This window comes from Eucyclogobius newberryi, unplaced genomic scaffold, assembly GCF_026437365.1.
Source record: "Eucyclogobius newberryi isolate DKJ021-1_F unplaced genomic scaffold, fEucNew1.0.hap1 SCAF_10, whole genome shotgun sequence".
NCBI classification, from domain to species: domain Eukaryota; kingdom Metazoa; phylum Chordata; class Actinopteri; order Gobiiformes; family Gobiidae; genus Eucyclogobius; species Eucyclogobius newberryi.
The window spans coordinates 24021087-24045204 of record NW_027315724.1 but is presented as its reverse complement, the minus strand read 5'-3'; the positions used below and the strand labels follow the sequence as shown (position 1 = coordinate 24045204).

General features: G+C 41.2%; 3 protein-coding genes across 3 annotated transcripts; all 3 read left to right on the top strand.

Annotated features, from left to right (window-relative positions):
* Window positions 1-688: 688 nt before the first annotated feature.
* Window positions 689-10726, top strand: igsf10 (immunoglobulin superfamily, member 10). Its single transcript, XM_072464130.1, has 10 exons — window positions 689-772; window positions 1344-1578; window positions 1810-1939; window positions 2050-2440; window positions 2664-3413; window positions 3584-5335; window positions 5664-6893; window positions 7054-7951; window positions 8057-8432; window positions 8506-10726. The coding sequence occupies exons 2-10, from the start codon at window positions 1370-1372 to the stop codon at window positions 10054-10056; spliced, it is 7287 nt and encodes a 2428-aa protein (XP_072320231.1). The 5' UTR covers window positions 689-772; window positions 1344-1369; the 3' UTR covers window positions 10057-10726.
* An 8593-nt stretch (window positions 10727-19319) lies between these two features.
* On the top strand, window positions 19320-20858 carry LOC140378704 (P2Y purinoceptor 12-like). The gene is made up of 2 exons (XM_072464129.1): window positions 19320-19567; window positions 19662-20858. The coding sequence occupies exons 1-2, from the start codon at window positions 19325-19327 to the stop codon at window positions 20475-20477; spliced, it is 1059 nt and encodes a 352-aa protein (XP_072320230.1). The 5' UTR covers window positions 19320-19324; the 3' UTR covers window positions 20478-20858.
* Window positions 20859-22500: 1642 nt separating this feature from the next.
* LOC140369663 (P2Y purinoceptor 13-like) lies at window positions 22501-23514 on the top strand. Its single transcript, XM_072456964.1, has one exon. The coding sequence runs from the start codon at window positions 22501-22503 to the stop codon at window positions 23512-23514; it is 1014 nt and encodes a 337-aa protein (XP_072313065.1).
* The last annotated feature ends 604 nt before the right edge of the window (window positions 23515-24118 follow it).

The window sequence follows — 24118 nt, the reverse complement described above, 5'->3', positions numbered from 1 at the left end:
GCCAAATTACCAGCGCCTTGAGACAACTTATAAAATACATGCCCATTACCACATGCACTAAGCAGCCACACTTTTACTTTGGAGTCACCCTTAGTTGTGTGCCATAAATATATGCAATTTGAACATTCTATTGTTTATTCTGTTTATTCTCTCAGTGATGCAGATTATACCAGAAGCTTTGTAAAAGGGAACATTTTGAGTCAAAACACACATGGTTTGACCTCTCTTTTTATAGGTTCTGCTTCATAAACACTGTTTATCAATGAATGACTATGAATAAGGTCTGTGGCTGTTAATGGGAAAAGAGTATGCAAACTAAGCAAAGGAGCAAGACAGCCAAATGAACTCATCCATGCAACTGTAAGGATGAAGCAGAAGAAACGTCCACATGGATTTGATATATAGTCAGAAAACTATAAATCTGCAATTGATATTTCACAAGGAGTAAAAATAAATCAGCTGACAATAGATATGTAAAACTAATTTTGTCAGAACATGATTATGAAGAGGCCAAATATAGGTGAAGTGATTTTCAACAACAAGTGGTCAACAAGTGTGCCACAATGATTCATTCAAAGGTGCCGTGGATATTTCAGGGTTGAGTTTCAGCACATTACAGGGGGCGGGGGGAGACCACAGAACGGGGCTAAAGCTCGGGCTCTCAGATGCCTCTCATCCTTGAGCGTCTCACACGCAGGACTAACCTCAACTTTTCATCTGGAGTAAAACTTAACTAACGTGGATCATACAACTGCGCTTTTGACAAATTAAGGTAAGAAATAACCAATACTGTTTTGTTGTAAAGTTTTATACTGGCTAAAGCATCAATGTCTGCATAAACACTGCTTACTTACTCACAGGATTTTAAGATGTACTCTGTTGTGCAGTGTTCACTTCGGCCAGACATTTTGATTGATTTAAACTAAAAGGAAAAATTCTTGACTAAACCAGAAACCCTTTTAGTCATTAGACTAGGAGAACAAGTTAATGTTCTTGTCAAAATGATCAATTGTATTTGTGTAGATTCTTTTGTTTTTGTCTGTTGTTGTTACACATTAATATTCAGGTAATGCAACAAGAGTGAAAATAAAAAATAGGAATCGGACAAAATAGGCGAAGTAAACAATATAGTAAACAACAATAAGTAAACAAATCCAACATTAGCAAAGCTAATATCGCCATTCTTTTTAATTTACTCTTTTTTATTTTGTATGTTCATGTATTAATCTAATCTTATATTATGAATATGATTTGGTGCATCATAGCCATGTGGGGTGAGTTGTAAATTAGCCTTGAATACTAAAATTGCACATGGTTCAGGAGTGATCTATGTCTGACCCCAGGTGGGATTCATATTGTTCTATGTAAGATGACTGAGCGAGCCGGAGGCACCACATGCCTGTGGCGGTGTGTGCTGAAGACTCTGCTCGTGCTGCTGACAGCGTGCTCCACAGCAGAGGGAGGACCCTGCCCCAAGTCCTGCACCTGCCATGTCACCAACGAAGTGCACTGCACCTTCAGATACCTGAGCGCAGTACCTGAGCACATCCAGCCAGCAGTGGAGAAGATAAACCTGGGGTGAGCTGCAGCCTACTCTTGTTACTATAATCGCAGAATACACAAGACTTAACTGTCATGGCATCAGTGTGAACAGGATATGCTGAAAGCAGGCCCAGTAATATTCAAGTAATAGGCTAACAATTAGCTAAACTAAAGTATGTTTGTTGTTCTAACTGTAGTGTCTTTTGGCGCACCCTCTTCAGGATTATTTAATAATTCAAAATGTCTTATGTGTGTTTTGTGTTTTAGATACAACAGCATAGCAACGTTAAAAGAAAATGACTTGACTGGTCTCAAGAATTTAGAGTTATTGATGCTGCATAGTAACACCATCCACAACATTGAAGCTGGAGCTTTCAAAGATTTAAAATCCTTACAGGTAAGACACAGTAACATATTGAATATACAATAAATGTGTGGTTTGAATTAAAATATTCAAATAAATGAAATATGTTTTTAATATAACTAACTTAAATTATCTCTTTGTAGGTTCTGAAAATGTCCTACAATAAATTGAGGAAAGTCGACAAAGAGACATTCACAGGGCTGGAAAGTCTCTTAAGACTTCACTTGGACCACAACCACCTAGAGTTTATTAATCCAAATGCATTCTACGGTCTAACCAGTCTACAGTTAATAAACCTGGAAGGAAACTACCTTCAGCAGATTCACCCTGACACATTTATTACACTGCGGTATAATAACCTGTTTGAAATCTCCTCAGTCAAGAGCATTCACCTGTCAGACAACCTCCTCTCCAGCCTCCCTGAAGACATTTTACCATCCTCTGTCCAGCTAGACAATCTCTTCCTCCATGGGAACCCCTGGAGTTGTGACTGCCGTATGGCATGGTTCCCAAAGTGGAGGATTAGGAATGTTGGTGAGGATTTAGTTTTATTTATTTGAAAACCATGGGGCAGCTCTAGACATGTTTTGTAGGAGGGGCCAAATGGGCAGTGGTTTTCCATAGGGTTGATTACATAAAATGTTCAGCACATACTCCCTTCCTGTTCTATGTTTGTCTCATTGTCCTTAATACATTAAATGTAGTCAGAGACACCAATTCTCCAAACACGTGTATAAAACTTTGTATCTTTTAATAGGTGTCTTGAAGTGCAAACGTGAGCGAAGAGGCCAGCTTTGTCCAGTTTGTCAAAATCCTTCCATTCATCACAACAAACTTTTGTCTCTTGTCACAAGTGATGCCTTCACTTGTACTAGACCTGGGATCCAAGCCCAACTTAAGCACAAAAATACTCCAGTGGATGAGGGAGAGTACAGTCAACTTTCGCCCAAAGACTTTATTGCACCTTTAGGCTTCATACAAATGAACCTTACAGATCATTTCCACAATGAAGGCCACCTGTCCTGCACTGTCCAGAGGCCCGCCGCTTCTGACAACTTGACTGTAATCTTGGGAGAAGATGGTGCTAACCACCTCACTGCTACTATGACAACTTATTTGATATGCAATGTTGATGATGAGCATATGTCACAGCTATGGCAGATCTTGGCCATTTACAGTGACTCTCCAATGCAGCTGAGGAGAGGCCAACTGATATCCAAAAGCCCAGAAATGAAGTACAGGTACAATCAGGTGAAACCCATCGACGAAGAGGACGATTTTCAAACAAACATTGAAGCTGTGATCAAAGCAAGCCCCGCCCTTCTGATGCAGCCAGAGATTAACTTACAGCTCGACCGAACAGCTACGACCTTCTCCACGCTGCACGTCAAATACCAGTCTGTGGTTAGATTGCGGGTGGACAATACTCAGAGGAACAGAGATGGCTACTCTTGGACCATGATCAAGCGTGACAATCAGACCAAGACTCAACATACTGCAGTTACAGGTTAGTTAAACCTTTAGATACTATAAAAGCATTAAAATACAGTATCATGCCATGGCTATCAGCTAAACAAGCTCAAAATTGTCACATTTTATTTGCTACTTATTGTGCCCTTCAAAAATATGAATAAATACAGCAAGAAGAACATCCATTGATTTTGTGTTCTAACACAGGTGGTGTTGCTCAGTTCAGCTGTGCAGTTGTCGGTGAGCCTAAACCAATAATGGAGTGGATTTTACCAGATGGAAATAAAGTTCGAGCTCCTTACAACAGCGAAGACAAGAGACTTCTGATCTCTGCAGATGGAAAGTTGAGCATTCGAGGAGTGTCTGCCTCTGACATTGGACTGTACCACTGCATTGCCACTAACTACCTGGATGCAGACATTCTCACCTTCAGATTGACCGTTCTGTCTCCGGATGTTGAAGAAGCTGAGGTCAATGGTCTCCAGTTAACAAAGCCACTGGGGGAAAGGCTGTTACTTGAATGTGGTGCATCAGGAAGTCCAAAACCTTCAATTAAATGGATTCTCCCTGATCACACCATATTGGAATCACAGCAAGTGCAGAAGAAAAAGGCATATGAAAATGGATCACTAGAGATAGAGAGTCTCACAGAAAGAGATAGAGGGTATTTTAGGTGTCTAGTATCTAATCAATTAGGAGTCGACTTGCTTGTGTCCCACATATTGTTGACTGGAGAAGAAGCTAAAACAGTAACAGTTTTAGACCAGGATGAGATGAACATTCCAGCCAAGACAGATATTAACGAAGTTGATAGTGAGAATCCTTCTTCAAGCAATTTTGACAAAACAAGTCAAGAATCAAGGACCATGACATCCGACCGGCCCTATCCCAGGCTTAGATCCCGGGACAGGGAACACTTAGACAGTAGACTAGTCCACAGAAGGAGACGTCCCCACAGCAGCAGAAATAGACTATTCGATAGATCATTCAACAAAGTGGACCCAGAAAGATTTGCTAAATTTTTGAATAACGTTAAATCTAAAGGAAGAACACACAGCGGTTCAAATCCCGAAAATGCTAAACTTACAGAGTCAAATATTTTTTCTGGTGATGGTGATGTCGGTTCGGGTGAGAATCCTGATGACCACTTTCTGCCTCGGATAGTAAAAACAATCACGACTAAGCCAGAAAATGATATCCAATGGACAACTGTAGCAACAACAGATAAAATAGACACAAAAATATTTAATGTTGATGACAATAAGTATTTTACAACAGATAATTCCAACATGGGGACAACAGAATCATATTTTCAAAATAAACAGATGAAACATCCAGTTACGTTACCATATTTTCCAGAGGGTCAGAGTAAGGCACCGTATGTATACACCTTACAAAATAAACGCTCTCCTACTCTTAATGAACCTACTGAGGTTTATAATTTGGAGAAAACTTCTAATCTAGCTTTTAACATGCATTCAGTTACTTCTCAGTCTGGTCCGCATCAACTATATTTTACAACCCGCCAACTTGAAGATCCAGAAACCTCCACAGAAGCAGCCATTTCATTCACAGCCGATCCTTATGTTACTCCCATGAGAGATGAAACAGAGCCGCAGATGTTCACCTCCACAGATCCAGACGGCCACACCACCTTCACCGCTGTCACCACCACAGAGAGGCAACAGGACCAGATCACCTTTCACACCACACAAACCATCAAATCTCCAAGCCGCCAGTCAGGATCCACTATCATTTCCAGGCAGCACATTCATATTATCCCACATAAAAATGGAAAAGGCGGAGGAGGAGGAGGGAGGAGAAACTTCTTCCAGGGACGGAGAAGGATCATTAAACCAAACAGGATCACAGACATACAGTCGTTTATCAGTAAAGTGAAGCAGACTACAGCAAAGGAGGGCAATTCTACAGTGCCTTACACAATTCAAGTGACTACAGGTGAGTAATCTAGTCCAACTGTATTAATACAAAGTAAAAATTGTAAAAAAAGTAAAAATAAATAAATAATAATCTAACAGATCCACAGTATTCTCTTCAATGCATTTTAACAGTTCAATGCATCACTTTTCTTTTTACATTTTCCCCCTAAACAGAAAAAAATAAAGGAATGTACTGTATAAAAAGTGGTCTAAATCTTACTAAATTGTAAATACTATGACTAAATTAGTTTTTGTTATAAAATTGGTCAAGCAAGGGGAAACCCATTTAAATTCTTGCACTTGTAAAACGAAATATATCAAACATGTTCATTGAATTTTGTTTTCAGAGTGTCAGTGTGAGGCAAAAACATCGGTCCGTGATGTGCAGGTCTTGACGCCCACCGCCTCTCCAGCTCATAGACCGGCCAGCGTGCGATACACAAACACTAACAGCGACATTCCTCTGAAAGAACCCACCCATGCTGGACCCAGGGAACTGCTCTCCACAAGAGACTACATAACTTCAGCCGACGTACCTGAATCAGCCCCCACCAGCAACCCGGTTCGGATTACAAACCAGGAGCCGTCTGCTGCCGCTGCTACTACAAGTGGGAGAGTTTCTTGGAGCAGACCATTGCGGAGGGAAAATATAGACAGCCACACTCGGAAACCATCTATCACGCCTACCATTTCCACCACAGCTGAAACAACAACTGCGGCTGCTACGACAACCCCCGCGGCTGTGCCTACCGTCAAGACCAATGCAATAGCTGTACCTGACACAATGACTGCCCCGACCCGCTCACATGGGAAGGAAAGCTCTGGAGATGTCGACTATGGAGAATTTTCAGCCAATTTTGAGTTCACTACGCAAAAGCCGAGATTAGACTATCAGACGTTCACCACGCCATCGTACTATTCACAGTCTTCGTCTACAGCTCAAACTCTATCAGATTTACACACTTTACCACCACCGCCAACTGTCAAACCTCGTACAGTCGTAAATCAAGATGTCATGTCTGGTTCTGGAGGACTACCAGATAATTGGTTCAGTGGAAAAAATCCCAGTGGGACAAAAGGCAGACATGGACGGAGAAAGAGGCCGTTCAGAGGAAGACGGCCCACCAATAAAGACCCCACTGACCCACCAAGAACTACAGTACCTAAAACAACTACAAAATCCCCCGCTACAAGTTATACTGAGCAAGAAGCAGTGTTTACATCAGGTCATTCATCCAGGTTTACGACGCAGGCTCCCAGGATGACTTCTGCTAGAACTTATTCCACCACATTAATGCCAGTCAGCACAAAGGCATTTTACACAACCGCTTCGATTAGGGTTTCAAATAACAACACTCCAACTCAAAAAGTGACCACATATAGGCCCAAGATTACAAGGCCGACATTGAATACAGTGCTCTTTGAATCTGCCCCCACCCCAATGAGCAAGCCCAAGCTGATTGGAGGCAATGCCGCCAGCTTCACTGTGTTGTCGGACTCAGACGCCTTCTTGCCGTGTGAAGCTGTTGGAAACCCGCAACCTACTATCAGCTGGAGACGCTTCTCAACAATCACAGGTATACATTTACATTTATACATTTCTTCTCCTTTCATCTTCCTTTATTTTTTATTTCTTTGGATTTTAATGTATTTTCTTATATAAGTATATCATGTTTATGTAAAAGCAAAATGATATTTTAACTGTATTTTACTATGTTTTTTACTCCCTTTTTCCAGGAAACACCATCACTATCACAGGGAAAGTAGGAAAATTTGAGGTGCTTGTAAACGGAACACTGCTAATCCAAAATGTCAACATTAAAGATCAAGGCCAGTATCTCTGTCTGGCTGAAAATAATCAGGGTACAGATAAACTCCTGGTCACACTTTCAGTGGTGGCTTATCCCTCACGCATTCTGGAGCCCAAAATGCGAGAGTTTAAATCTCATGCAGGAAATCGAGTGGAAATAAACTGTAAAGCAGAGGGCCGACCTGCTCCAACAATCACCTGGATTCTGGCAAACCGGACCCAGGTTAGAGGCCAAAACTCACAGGGGAGAGTGACTGTGAGCGACCAGGGGACTCTAGTGATCGAACAGGTTTCTGTTCATGACAGAGGACATTATAAATGTATTGCAAGTAATGCAGCTGGGGCAGATACGGCCACAGTGAGACTCCAGGTGGTGGCAGCTCCTCCAGGCATATTAGAAGAGAAACGCCAGGTCGTCAGAATCTCAGCAACTCAAAACATAGGGTTCCCCTGCACTGGCTATGGCAGCCCACAACCCACTATTCACTGGGTCCTCTTTGACGGCACAGTGATCCCAACCAACAAGGGTCCAGGATCCAGGATATCAGTGCACCACAATGGAACCCTTTACATTAAAGATGCGCTGCAGTCAGACAGTGGCAAATATGAGTGCATTGCCACCAGCTCCACCGGTTCAGAGCGCAGAGTCGTAACACTGATCGTGGAGAAGTATGAGTCCATACCCCAAATAATGCAGATATCTCAGCGTCTCACAGAACTCTACTTTGGAGATCAGCTGACACTGAACTGCACAGCAAAAGGGGAGCCGGCCCCTAGGATCATATGGAGGCTTCCTTCTAAAGCTGTGGTGGAACACTGGCACAGGTAAAAATGGCATTTTTTCATTTCTGGAAATTGTGTATAAATGATGGTTTAAAGGTTATATCTAAGGATAAAACAAAGTGGAATAATTTGAAATGTCTTTCCTAGAATGGGAAGCAGAATCCAGGTCCTTGAAAATGGGACACTAAAAATCAATTCGGTGAGTGATAAAGATACGGGAGAATATCTCTGTGTGGCACGGAACACAATTGGAGACGACTTTCAGCTCTTAAGAGTCAGAGTTTCAATGAAGCCAGCCAAGATAGAAACTAAGCTTCATGAAAAAAAGCAGGTAACGTTTGGGAAGGACATAAAAGTGGACTGCAATGCCTCTGGTGCACCTAAGCCAGAGATCTCCTGGGGCCTTCCAGATGGGACGGTGGTCAACAGTGTTTATCAGTCTGACAGCAGAGGTGCAGGCGGAGGAGGGGGGAGAATGCGGCGATACACTCTGTTTGACAATGGAACCCTTTACCTTAACCAGGTTTGTTAAACCATTAAGCCTCAGTGGATACTGTATGAATACTTACTATTATTTGTATTTATTTTTTCTTCAGGTTGGTATGTCCGAGGAAGGAGACTACACCTGTTACGCCGAGAACAAGGTTGGGAAAGATGAAATGCATGTGCATATCACTGTGGTGGCTTCAGCTCCACACATACATGCAGCTGTACAGACACAGGCCAGAGTGAAGCCCGGTGGGAATGTCCGTCTGGACTGTAACGCTGTTGGAGAACCAAAACCAAAGATCTTCTGGATGTTGCCCTCTAAGGATGTAATGGCTGCATCTAATGAGCGATACTTAGTGCATGTCAATGGCTCTCTTGATATCAGGGATGTGAAGTTAGGAGATGTTGGGGACTATATCTGCATGGCTCGAAACCCTGCTGGAGAGAGTACAAAGGTTTATAAAGTTGAAATAGATTGGAACCTCCCAGTGATCAATGGCTACAATCAAAATAGAACTGTTATTACAGATGTTGCTGCTAAATACTCGAGAAAACTAATTCACTGTAAGGCTGAAGGTGACCCCACACCTACTGTCACATGGATTATGCCTGACAATATTTTCCTGCCTGCTCCTTACTTTGGCAGTAGAATTAATGTGCATCATAATGGCACATTAGAGATAAAAAATGTCAGGCATACTGATACGGCAGAGTTTATCTGCATGGCAAGAAATGATGGAGGAGAGACAGTTATGGTGGTTCAGCTCAAAGTAAGAGGTATGTTGCAGAGACCTATCTTCAAGAGCCCCTTTAATGAACGTGCTGTGTCTCGAGTTGGGAAAACTGTTGTTTTGAACTGCTCGGCCAGTGGGCATCCAGCCCCTGAGATCTTCTGGACTTTGCCAAATGGCACAAGATTTAATCAAATACAAGGGCATATCTCCAGGCATCATCTTAGCAGTGATGGAAGTTTAGTTATCTACAGCATACAACAAGAGGATGCTGGGAAATACAGATGTGGAGCCAAGAATTACATGGGCTATATTGAAAAGTTAGTTTTGCTGAAGGTGGGACAAAAGCCTTACATCTTGACCCGGCCCAGAGGGATCATTCGCATAATGTCTGGTGAGACCTTGTTCCTTCACTGTCTGTCAGATGGAAACCCCAGGCCCACCATCTCCTGGACTATTCCTGGTGGGCACACACTGGCTCGCCCTCAGGTCTTGGGGCGCTATCAGCTGCAGGAGAATGGAACTTTGATCATTCAGGACACCACAGCACACGACAGAGGGAACTATGTGTGCAGAGCCAGGAATGATGCAGGAGAAGCTGTGCTCACAGTGCCTGTTGTCATTATTGCCTACCCACCACGGATCACCACAGGACCACCGGCCTCAGTCCGGGCTATCAGGGGAGCGCCACTGCAGCTCCACTGTGTGGCTGTTGGGATTCCTAAAGCTGAGATCACATGGGAGCTTCCTGATCATTCACTGTTATCTACAGCAGAGCAGGGCCGTCCCACAGGCAGTGAGCTGCTCCATCCACAGGGCATGCTCATCATCCAGAGAACCGCCTTCTCTGACTCTGGTACATACAAATGTCTGGCCAAGAACTACCTGGGAACTGATGCAAAGGCCACATATGTACGTGTACTTTGATACATGAGATATACAATGCAGAATCATCTTGTAATAGTATATCAACAATGGCATTTTCTGGATTTTTGTATGTTCTAAATGCTTGACAAGAATACGCAGACCTAATTTTGAGCATTTCATTGTCAGCAATAGAATAGTATTATTGACTGAACTACATAATATTCATCTCCTTTTTGACATTACAGTCAGTGAAAGACAAATCACTGGATATATTCTAAATGTTAACAAGTATTTTCCAAAGATAAAACACACTTAAACAGTCCATTGTGTTGTACACAAAATATGTCAATAATGTTATACATTATGCTACTTTAATTGTTTGTAGTATCTACTTTATCTTTATTTGTTTTAAATAACCTGACATATAGATAGATAGATTGATTGATTAATTGTACTGTTCAAACAAGATGTTGTGTGCATGTGTAAATTATACTTGGAAATGCAGGATGTAGGTTTCATGTCACTTGTGCAGAGACAATTAGACTATGTTTTCAAAAGGATCTGGATTACTATAGAAAAATAAACATTTCAATTATTATTTATTATCATTTTGTACTGATTAATTGGGCTCTTGCTAATTTAAGAGATGTCAGGGCAGAGAAGGATGTTGTCACTGTGAAATTAAAGGGCCTCTGTCTGGTGGAACTGTTGTGTTAATTAAGTGTGACCTACAACCCCAATGTCTAAAGGCAACAACCAGTAGTTTACAAGTGACAACACATAAAATCTATAGACCAACGACTTGAGACAGAAGAGGCAGCGTGTGTAATATCTCTAAGACGGATATGGGGAAAGAGGGAATTCTCTTCTATAAACCCTGGAATGTAGGCTGGTTGCGTTGTGATTTGAAAGAAAACTGGTTGCACATGTGAACTACAGGACACTCATATGCAAACTAAACCTTTATTGTTTACTTAACAGGGAACGCATTTTACATATTGTCCTTCACTCAAAAAAGTTGATTTGCATGTGCCCCATCTTTAATAAAAGCTAGTAGGTGTTGATTCTCCAGTAAATGACTTACTAGGACATTTATGTGGCTATAATTGGGTTTCATTACAGATGGTGCTACAAGATATGAGGTTGTTCTTCAGAAGCAAAACCATGTCTTACTGACCAGGACTGGAAAATCAAAGGTGCCCTGGAAAAAAAATAAGGATCCCAAGTATACATAACTTAATAAGTGATTAAATTGCTTTGACCTCTTCATTGGCAAATTATGGCTACAATGCTGCTTGTCTTCAGTCAGCATTTTTATGAAAATGGGTTTAGTTTTACTCACCTAGACGAGCCATTATGCTGTATTTATTTTAATAGATGGTTGCATTTACACCTAATGAAAAACTTAAAGGTGTCGCTTTACAAATAGATGGCTCAATAACTGCAACATTTAAAATTGCATTCTGAATCACTCTATTGTTCTCTGCAATTTAAACATCCAACATGGGGAAACCAAAAACCCTGACCACTCCAACTGCATGCATAAAAACAATGTCAACAGGCCTAGATCATTAAAATTGTATATACGGGAACAGTAATTTGCATCTTTCAAGTCATTGAAAACTGGAAAAGAGGAAATTGAGGGACTCAAGCTGCACATGGTCAGACAGAGGAAACCAGTGAAAGGTGAGACATAGTTTTGGTCTGTGGTGTGAGTTCTAAACTTGACCCCCACAGTGCAGAATAAGGCACCAGCAGCCTCGGCCCTGACATAATTATTTATCTTTTAAAAAGACACAAACTTGGGAACATGTAACATCCACAGGATATTTTTTTTTTCAAAGGGGGGGAATTGTTTTGAATATCTTACATCACTCATTCAATTACTCTAAATACAGTAGATCCTGCCTGGTGTCTACGGAAACATTGACATTTTACACTTCAGTTACAGAATCCTCACCTTGACCTTTCCAGCCGCAAGTAAAATATATTCATATTTGCACATCCCTACCAAGGGATTCTCAAGCTCCTTGGACAGATACAACATTATTATTACAAACAATTTGAAGAAATTGAAATATCTACATCATTTTCGTGTAAATCAGTTTTCAGAGGGTATATACTCAAGGGTGCTCAAAGACTTATAAGTACAAATATCAAGGAGCAGTTAATTTGAATGGATTATCTGCAAATAAAAAGGCTTTGGTAAACACATTTTTAAGGGCTATATTTTTCAGCTTGTGCTTTGGGGCCAATGGAAATGTGGCAGCGGGGGTGCACTAAAGTAATTGGCAGCAGATGTGATCCCGGGGCCTCGTTTGGACAGCTCTAGCCCACTACTGTATGCCTAACCTCCATCAAAACTAATGTTAAGCTTCTGACATCAAAGCACTTTTAAGTGGCCACGTCCTAAAGGGTGGTGTGGTTTGAAACAAGCCAGTTCACCCAATTAACCAGCAAAAACAATATGGCACTTAAATGGCACGTTGAGCTCCTGCAGGAGCATGTTTTCAGCTCGGCTGATGAGGCAGTAAAAATTTGTGTTATGGACGTGCCAGGGGGGCTGCAAAATGGGAAATCTTCTTAAGGATGTCAGTGAGCCAAAATACACGGTCAGCAAATACAGCTGGATGTTTGGGAAGTATGAGTGCCATAAAGATGTTTAACTTTGTAACATTAACATTTTATGATGGCCTATGTGACTTTATTTATTATGCAACTTACCCCTTAATTATGATTATCTGAAGTATGTGAACCTATTGGGTAATACATTTGAGATATTTCTATGGCAAAGGCTACAGACATAAATATTATGAACTTTTTCAACTTGACCAAAGAATTCTGCTCAGACAATCTTGGTGCTCATGTTATAATGTCTGTCCAGTATGACCCAACATATCAATCTTATTATCAAAAAATAACTAAGCCACAGTTGGGTCACAATGCCAGTGATTTGTACTAAACACAAGGGCACTTTTATGTTAAACTTTACCTTTACCGTACCACCCAGCTGGTGTAAATAACATATACACACACTGGTAAGTCATTTTATACAGTGTGAACAGACCTTACATTATCAAATACATGGTCTTTGCCTCAGTGCAAATTGACACCTCTTGCCGATACTTTTTACTGAACTGAGCATACAGCGATAACGTGTCAAATATGTGTGGTATCCAGCCACCTGAAGAACTTTCAAAGATGCTGTTGTCCTTCAACTTTCAATTTTTTTATGCCACCTTTTGGCACTCTGCTCTCTCCAACAGAGAGATGAGGGAATATTAGACAAACATCAACACTAGCCGTGAATGTTGCTGTTGGCACACGTCAGGAGCACTGGAAATAAAACCAGAAATATGTTTCCCCGGTGCGATTACATTGCAGCCTGTTACAAAAAAGTGAGTGAGACCACCTCGTGTCATGGAAAAGGCCTTAGTGTGTTGGTGGAGGCCGAGTTTGATAGGTCGTCTGCTGATGTGTAGACCAGATGAAAGCTGATTCAGAGCAGGAACCAAAACAAACACAGTTGCTAGGGCGATGTTGAGGATGAAATCAAAAACACTGTTCTCCGTTCCAGGAGCCCGTTGGACGTGGGCAGTTTAGATGCAGAAGATAAAAGGACTCCAGTTCTGGGCATATGGGGTAAATGAGGGGAAACTAGGTGCTCGCTCACTGCATTATGTGGCAGGGACAGCAGGTCAGAAATCTTCAACCTTTCACAGAATAAGGATTTTCAAACTACAATATATCACGGCTAACATATAGACAGTGGTTTATATAAAAAAATGTGTGAATGAGAGAAGATTATAGGTCACTTTTAACGTAAGAGCAAAGTTGAAATCCCTTCTGTCCGTATCTCCGCTTTTCCAAATGACAAGCTGTTTTAGATTTGTCAGATTTATGTCTACAGCGTATGGAAGACAGACCACGGCTCTTACAGTAGACTGGACTGGGCAGACACGAGTAACACCAGAAATATTACGCTGTCAAAACAAAGTGTAGCTGGCCTATTTCAGCAAGTGGAGGCACTACTAGTCCTCCAAACAATTTAGCCTGGATACAATCAATCACACGTGAAGACAAGTCACAAACAAGCAACATGCAAAGGCCACCCTGAATGTTGTGTTTGGATGCCCGTCTATGTAAATAAGTGAATATGACCTGCCACAACGTGATCTGTGGTCCCAGGGGTCAAAGTTCACTTGAGCCCCCTGAACACAGCTGTTAGAGAAACTGTTTTAGCTCGACCCTCAAACATGGCGTCAACCTTTCCTTAACCCCAAGCGCTCTGTTGTGGTAAAAGCCTTTCAAACACCTATTATGTGGTTGCTTAAAGCGAGGCCTGTGTGCAGAGAGCTGTTTACCGGTAGGATGTGAAGGTGCTCGGCGTTTCTGAAGTTCAGCCGAAGCGACAGTGAGGACTAAAAGGTCAAAGGGTGGTGTGTGGATGGATGAACAAGATGAATAGGCACTTATTAGGTGAGTCTGGGGGGTTGTGTATGCAAAGACAATACCTAAATCTGTATTAGATATTACACATGGAACTACTTTATGGAAGGAGGTGGCAGTCCATGAGGGGCAGAACAGCAGCTATACGTGTCCATTATCAATTCAAAAAGCCAGTTGAAAAGCAGATACATTATGTGTTCATCTGTGGTGCAGTGCTCGAATCCGTTACATGTGCGGCTGCAACACACCGCAGCGTTGTGGGTCGGAATTTCGAACTCAAGCGTTTGTCGAATGTCTCTACCCTGTCTCTTCCCATTTCAGACCACAGCTGACCTGTCTAGAGGTTGTTTTTTTTTGGTCAGCCGATGACAAGCATTGAATTATGAAATAATCAAATCAAATGAAGTATTACTTTATGAAAACTGCATGCGAAAAGAACATTACTTGAACATTTATTGAACAGTGTAATATAAAGTGCAACATTTCAAGTTAACACATAATGTATTTTTGAGCAGAGGTAGATCACAAACAATGTAGTTGCCTGTTTAAGCTTCACAATATTATAGTGATTTCTCCCCTAGTAAATGCTCTGGAGCTTTTTTACTAATGAAATCCCTTAAAGGTGTAGGGGAAAGCCCCTTTCGAAATCCAAACTACAGAAACAGAAAAAAGAACAAAAGATAAACTGAAAAACAAAAGGGTTCATACCAAAATTATGCACTGAAGCCAAAACCTGATCATATAAAAGATCAAAAAATGGAAGGAATTCCTAATGAAGGGCCCCCTGAATGTCCCCCAGCCTGATCCTGGTACCAATCCTCTCAAATAATTGGATATGCTGCCTCCCCAGACCACTATGCTCCCCACGTTTTCTGTATATATTAATCAAATTTCCCGCAACCAGTCCCCCACATTTACCACATTCATGCAACCAGACACAATGTGCATGTACAAAATATCAACAACTCAAATGCATAAAGCATGTTTGTATCTAAATACCATCGTCAATTTGGTGACATTTTCCTCATCGTGACAACCAATCACTGTTCTGGCAATGCAAACTCAAATAAACAAAAAGACAGCAAATTATTTAAAGTAAGATGGTTATGTTACTGTTTAGCCTCCTCAGAACCACATTAATGCTTTATAAGATGTAATAAAGACAGATGTAGGGATGTCAGGCTATAAAACGCTTATATATATATAAAAAAAAAGAATGATGTTTAAAGGTTGAATGGACGATTTTTTTGGCCCAAATCTGAGTCTTATTTCCTCGTGGCGTGGACTGCCGATTAGTCTTGCCACGTATCGATCATAAAATAATACGTCATAAGGCGCTGGTACAGCTGGCAGCCCGGTGTAAACGCTCTCTCTTCTTTCTCACACTTATTGTGCTTTATCTCCTATATTTTGTAAATATAGTTAGTATATTTTTTCTATTTTACTGTACGATAGGGACACGCGCTGGAATAGTTTTTTAATTCAACTGTTTTTTGACTTTTTTCGGCTGGATTTGAGCGTTTTTCGTTGCGTTCGTTGTGTTGTTGTGACGTGAGCTAGCTCCGAGCGAGCCCACCAGCCCCCCCCTCCCGCGCCCTCCGGCCGCGCTAAAGTACGGCGTGTCGTCGGTACACGTTTATATACACGTTTATATGAAAGAGGAACTTCACGAACGATCGGGACACGCACTGGAATCGCTTTAATTAAACTTGTTTTGACTTTATTCGGCTGGATTGAGTGTTTTCATCGTGTCGTTGCGATGTGTTTTGGCTCTGAGTCCCCCGGCTCCGGCCCCGCCCCCCGGCTCCGGCCCCGCCCCCCGGCCGGCGCCGTACCGCGTTTCTACAAAGGAGGAACTCATGAAACTGCGGAGAACAGTCGTCTTACCCGGAGATCGTCACGTTATCCCGTCGCAATACTGACCTAACCTAATACTGATGTGCAATTCTGTCGTATGTGCAATTGCTGTTGGAATTCATGTGCAATTCATGTGCAATTACTGTGAAATTCATGTGCAATCTATGTGCTGTCGTGACACATATTCATGTGCAATTACTGTTGTGATCACATGCAATGGTATTTATTTATTTATTTGTCTATGGGAGTTTTTATTTATTTATAGGAGATCTTCTACTGAAAGTGTTTTTCAGACTTCCTATAAGTGATCTGTTCTTCTGTATCTACCTCTGTATCTACCTGCGTTGCACCAATGAAATTTCCCCATGTGGGACAATAAAGGAATATCTTATCTTATCTTATCTTAAAACGCACCTACCGCTCACCTGCAGCCGCGTGCGGATCGTCCCACATTTCCGCGTGTCTAAGCGCATTGATCTATCATAATATAGTTCCCTCAGTGTACGGGGCAAAATGAAGATGGAGAAAGACAGTTCGAGCTGACTCAGAAGTAGACGGAAATCTACAGGAGACGAGAGATGCGATCCGTTGCGCTAATAAACAAACGCACGTGTGTGTTGTATCAGTCCGCACGGGGGAGTGCGCATGCGCACTTCCGCCTGCGTTCTCAAATCGCCGAAAAATCGTCCATTGCGCCTTTAAACTTGCAAATATTCCTGTGAGAGGAAAATATGTTTTTCATATAAATCAAGCTGCTTCTCATTTAATACAGAAGATTATTTTTGAAAATAAAATGCAATGGCCACAAATAGATTAAATAATACAAAATTAAGCTTATTCGTACCTCATTGTAGCTGATACAACCGTACTTACCGTACTTTTATGACATTAAGCCGCTACGTTTTTCCTACGCTTTGAACCCTGTGGTCATTATAATGGTGCATCTAATTTATAGATGTTTACTGGTTAAGGGCCACCGGGGGACACTGAAGAAGAAGACGTCAAGGGACACGTCATCTTTTCTATATTTTAAGCTTCAAAATGCTGTGTGTTTTATTACAATCAGAGTCATATTCACGGAGAAATTAGTCCAATGACAACCTGTCAAAAAACAACCTGTGGATCACAACCATGGACCATATTTTTTGTGTAAATGTCTCATGTTACAACATAACACTTTCTAAGTATGAGCTCAGGAGCAGATGATCCAGCAGCCCCTCACTCGGCTCCGTGTAAACGCAAGAGGCAGCAGACATAAAACAACTGTACTCTCACTGACTGTAGCTGATGCAGTTGACTCGCTCGAGTGTGGACCTCTGTGTGTCACAGATCGGTCGTTCAGCGCATATATTCACAGTCCCGTGTACGCCAGACAATCATTATAAACAGATCAGGCATGTTGATGCGCTGGGCCCCGTCCAACACACACACATACGCTGCACACTCTTGAAAACAACATAAATGTCACATACCCATATTGATGTTGATGATTTCAAGTTGCTGTTCAGTTCTCTGTGTTTTGAATTTTGCTGAGGAGCATTTTGGTTCTGCAAGTGTTTCACCTTCAAAGGTCCCCAGAAGAACTGCCGGAAATGAAAAAAACATGCCTTAGTTCTCTTTTCTTATGTTCTTTCATCAGGTTCTGGACAGGATCCAAATCAAGAATCTTGCTCTTCATAGCCCCGTTCTCTGCCCGTAGATTAGACAATTCATCTTATTGGCTCACCTGCCATCTCATCCCGTCTTCAGACCTGCCAAATCGGCTTCTATTTTCTCGAAGCGGGAACCATTCTCAGCCCTCACCTCAGCTCTCAATGACGCCATGTCAGGCCACATTTCACTCCAGATTGTCTAATAATAAGAAACAGAAATGCCTTATGGCCTGTAATGTTGTATGGCTGTATTCTGCATTATGTTGATAGTCTTTGTTCCAAATTGAATAACTGTTACTGTGTTTACTCACTCACAATATTCTTTCAGAGGCTTAGTTAAAAAAGGAGACAGAGGAATTGCAGAGGAAGACTCCTGGACTATGTGGCAGAAGTGAATCTTGCTGACATTGGCAGCGCCAGAGCCAGTGCCAGACACACAACTGCTGGCAATCGGAAGGGCCCACTCTAAAGGGTCATGTGATGAAAGAGGACAGTTTCAAATGTTTCCTAAGAAAGATGAACTGAAAACATTGTGTCAAAAAACAATGCTTCTACGGTATAGCATATTACTGTACAGAGGAAGCTGTAAAAAATATAACTTTACATATTTAGTCTGCTATTAGTTGATCCTACTGTATGTTATTCTCAAACATTTCTACCGTATTTTCTGGACTATAAGTCGCACCTTTTTTCATCATTTTGGCCGGGGTGCGACTTATACTCCGGAGCAACTTATATGTGATATTATTTGTTATTTTCACACTTGCAACCACATTTCATACTCCAGTGCAACTTGTACATGTTTTTTTCTTCTCTATTATGTATTTTTTGGCTGGTGCGACTTATAGTCCGGAAAATACGGTACATAATTTTCTAACATTGTAGAAAGTGTGGCATAATTTACATTATTATGTGTTATTGTCAAGTCACATGTGTTATGCAATAACCTGTGTTTTAACTTAAGTACAGATTTGAGTCAGAGTGCAGACATGGTCAAGTCAGGAAAGAGAAAGGAGAAGACAGAATTAGGTGTTGCAATAGCCTGCCATGGCACATTACTGACTGTAGCAGAGGTGAGCCACTCAAACAAGACTGCACGTTAGGAGAGTTCATAGAAGGTAAGTTTCTAACCGTTTTTCATATCATATACAGCTATACATTGTCAAAGATTTATAGAGTAGTACAATCCATATGATTACTCAAGTTGGCTAAAAGTAAGGCATAAAAAAACATGAACAAGTTATTGTTTGAGCCTTGTATATAATGCATTCAAAGAACTAACAAACTGTACAACAACTATATATTACAGTTCGGCCAAATGAAAAGACAATAAACAGTAAATGAATTGTATGTTCCCTACAGCTTCTATCATGGACGGAAACACAACTTTCCCTGGTGACCACAGCCACATAAACGCCACTTGTTCCCGTGACAATGTCCTGAAGACTGTGGTTTTACCGCTTGTCTATTCGCTCTTGTTCTTGGTGGGAGTAACCCTCAACGCAGTGGCCATGTGGGTGTTCTTTCGCATCCCCTCCAACTCTCACTTCATCATTTATCTCAAAAACATTGTAGTGGCAGATGTCATCATGACGTTCACCTTTCCTTTCAAGGTAAGGACCAAAAAAATAAGCAGTTTTATGTTGTATGTGCGGTCAAGGGTCAAAGTTTACGATTAGAAAGTATCTAACGCTGTGTCGCATGCAGGTTCTGTCCGACTCCAACATGGCCTCCACTGGACTGCGAGTGTTCGTATGCCGTGTCTCGTCGGTCCTCTTTTACCTGACCATGTACATCAGCATCCTGTTCTTTGGCCTCATCAGCATTGACCGCTGCAGAAAAACATTGACACCGTTTCGGGGGACAAACTCCGCCCGCTTGGCCCGACGCAAAATACTGTCGGGCTCCATATGGACGGCATTATTGGTTCTCTGTTTGCCAAATGTCATTCTTACTAACAAAAATCCAACGTCTCATTACTTCAAGTGCAGCGACCTGAAGACGCCGGCCGGCCTGAACTGGCACGAGGTGGTCAACTATATTTGCCAGGTGATATTCTGGGGCAACTTGGCCACGGTGACAGTGTGTTACACCCTCATCTCCAGAGAACTGTACAAGTCCTACACTCGCACTAAAGCCCACCAACACCGCGATGGAGACAATGCTCAGGGGCCCCGGCGCATGACTCACAGTGCCAAAAGGAAAATGAATCCAAAAGTGTTTTTAGTCATGGTGGTGTTTTTTGTGTGCTTCGTGCCGTTTCATTTCGCCCGAGTGCCGTACACAATGAGCCAAACCAGGGTGAATAGGTTTGACTGTCAACTCAAACTGAAACTCTATCAGCTGAAGGAGAGCATGCTTTTCTTGTCCTCTCTTAACTCGGTTTTGGACCCGCTCCTCTACTTCTTTCTGTGCAAATCTTTCAGAACAAAGCTATTCAAAAGCCTGCGTTTGCCTCTCGGTACATGCAGCAGGCTGACGGGGAGAAGTTCTGCTGACACGGACTCAAATGCAACCATGTAAAAGACGGTCATCTGCAGAGGTTCCTGGTTTGGTGAGGATGTCAATGGTTTTATCAAAAGTGTCCCAGACAAGGACAGAAACGGACAGAAAAGGTTAGACAAGATTTCTAGAACTGCGTAACAGAAGGTGGTATCATTACTGCCTCTGACTGTAGTCTTCCTGAAGATGTGAGACAGGTTCTACTCTAACAATGTTCAAATCTAAGCTAAAAACAGTTTTGTTTAGCCGTGCATATAACTTAAATTGTTTTTAATTAGTTAATTTTATTGTATTTCTGTAATTTCTTTGTGATTTTAATGCATTTTTCCTGCTGTGTGAAGCACTTTGAATTGCCTTGTGTATGAAATGTGCTCTACAAATAAACTTGCCTTGCCTGACTCTCTCCTGAACTTCTCACCTCACACATAAACGTATGAACATTTGATCTACAATTCAGTTTTAACATCATTATTTATGCTTTTATTTTTGTCTGGTGATTTATATTCTATTGGGATTTTAACGTGTTTTTACTATTGCATATGACCCGCATATGACACTCTTCTCTTAAATCTGTTTTGCGATTTTTGTCATTTCTTTGTGATTTCAATGCATTTTTTTCCTGTTGTGTACTGTGCTCTACAAATAAACTTTGATTGATTGATTGATTGATTGATTGATTTCCTTGTTAAAATCTGAATGCATATTGCAACAAGGTGGCCGTCTTGTGTCATGAAAACGATTCATCTCTTACTTAAAAACAAGTGCATAAATTACTTTTCAGTTTCAGCAAAAGAGAAGCTTCTTTCCCATCGTCACTTCATGCACAACATAATACAATACATGCTTTAAATGTATTTGCTTATGAACATAGACAGTGTTGATTTGAGGCTAAATTCAAAGAGTGTTGAAGCTGTATGTCACAGGTCACGTTTGGCTGCCAAGATTATTGATGTACTGCAGAGGTTGTCAGTAATGGAAAGAGCCCACTACTGTGAGAGACAGAAGCATGCTTTGTCTTGTAGTATGAAGTCTAAAATGTAAAATACATTTCCAGAGACAGATTTAGTGCTGAGTTTTTATATCCTTTCTTCTGGAGAAAATGTCCCAGCATTTGTTTCTCACAAAGATAAAATCAGACTATGATATAAAATCTAGTAAAGTTGTTCTTTGCTAAAGGGACAAAGACACAAAGCCACAGCTCACTGTTGCCATCACTCATTGTCATATTTGCATGGCTCTGGTTTAAGAGGCCATCACAACAGCAGTATGTGACCCTTTGGTCGCCTGCATGGTGTGGAATCAAAGCTTTGTTGGTGAGTAGATATAATTAACTATTTACGACTAGCGACTAGGGTCATATTATGGTATTTTTAACTACCTAACTTTAGTAAAAAAGCTCCAGAGCAAACTTTGACTTCACATAGATTATATCAGACATAACACTCCAAAGTTGGCATGTTTCAGATGGATTATATTTTTGTTACATTTACGGAGACATTTATCTGTTGCTCGCACTTAACAACAGAAAAGCCTCTACCAATGGAGTCATAAATACAGGTTAATACATCTAAATGCATTAGTTTGATCTGAAGTATAATGCAGATGTTTATGACAAGTTTTATATTGTTCCAAAAGTGTTGAAATAATATGACAAATTATGTATTATTAAATGACATTAATAAATAGAAATGTCAGAATTTACATAACTTGTGTCATTTACCGATGCCATGAAAGTGTCGAATTCATTTTGCATGCATGCAAACGCTCTGCTGATGGTCAATTCAAAACTATGACAAAGTTACAAATGACACACACAAATCAGGTGCCAGTAAGATCAACATTTCACAAATCATATGGCTTTAGTGAGATACATTTGCATTGTCTAAAGTTCCCCCACTATTTTCATTGACGAGCACTTTTCAAATGATTTAACCATACACCTGTAGTAATAACAATCCAATATCACTCTGAATGCACTGAACTCTTAATTAATAGCAGAACTGTTTGTAATCTGACATAGCTCTTTAATCTTCCAGATCTCATAATGACATTCTACAATACTTCCACAAGACCAACACCCTCCAACTCATCTTCTCCCTCGCCGCTGTGTCCCAAATTTGACGACGCGACTTTGAACATCGCACTGTCCGTCCTGTTTTTGCTTGTGTTTCCGTGCGCGCTCGTTTTGAATGGAATCGCCTCTTGGATCTCCTTACACCTGAAATCTAGATCTACTTTCATCGTTTATGTGAAAAACTTGGTTGCTGCTGACCTCCTCCTGACCTTGACCCTCCCGTTGAAGGCTGCGAGCTTAGAACCCGGGATCACAGTGGAAGTCAAGGCCTTTACTTGTTGTTTTTCTGACGTGATATTCTACTGTTCCATGTACACAAGCATAGCACTGATGGGCCTGATCAGCCTGGATCGCTTTTTTAAAATAGTGCAACCCTGTGGAAAAAGCTTAGGAAAAAGTGTGGTGTTTAGCCAAGTTTCATCCTTTTTAGTCTGGCTTGTCCTGTTTGGGGGCACGGGCCTTCCAACTATGATCCTAACCAACCAGCCCCCACCTGCGAGCGTGTCAGAGGACTTCTGCATGAAGATGAAAAGCCTGAGCGGGCTGAAATTGCACGGCTACGTGGTGACAATCATGAACGCTGTATTCTGGTTTGCATATGCAGTGATTGTCTTTTGCTACATATTTATCACAATAAAAGTGCTCAAATCTTTCAGAAGTTCTGGGAGCAACAACAGCCAAGGAAAGAAGAAAACCAAGCTGAGGGTTTTTCTGATCTTACTGGTCTTTTTTGTCTGTTTTGTGCCTTTCCATGTGATGCGCATTCCTGTCACTGTAAATGAGGTATATGGGGTGTGCACTCAACCTTGGTTAGACGTGGTTTACACGCTGGTCTTGTGGCTTGCGACCACTAATTCGTGCCTGGACCCCCTGCTCTACATTTTCCTATGCAGGGAGTACAAAAATAAACTAGTTGACATGATGAAGGCAAGAGGGATCTCTCTTGGCTGGTGCATTGAAGAAAAAGACAATGGCACGCAGTAGAAACATATGCTCTTTGAAAAACATGAGGCCTGTCTCTGATTAGCCCATTGTTTCCATGAAGCGTGTGGTCTTTTACTGCCATCTAGTGAGCACAATAGGTATAGCTCTTATTAGAACTTCAAAAACCACACAGGCCTAATGTTTTGTTTGAATGTCAGTATTTGCACTTGTAGCCTTTGTATGAAAATGTATAGTCGAGACATATTAACTTGCAATCATAAAGGCTTTTTTATTTTTTGTTAACAAAAATAAATGCATTGTAATTGTTTTTCAATAACTGGTGTCATTCCAAATCCATTTTGCTTTTGACAAACAGCAGCATTAAATGCTTCAATGTACTCAAAGCTCAAATTGAAATAAAAATGTATCTCAGCCAACTGATTTTCAAAACATTTGCATTAATTGTGAATGTGAGGATGTTCTTTCATTTAGGTGTTTGAGATCATAAGACGAACCGAATGGTATAATATGTTATAGAAAACATGCCTATTTTCAACACCTGTCCAAAGGAGACCTTTAGGGCAGTACAATACAGTAGTGGAAGGTATTCTGAAATGTAGACATATTTTCATACAATTCTACCATTAGAAAGAAATATTTTAGA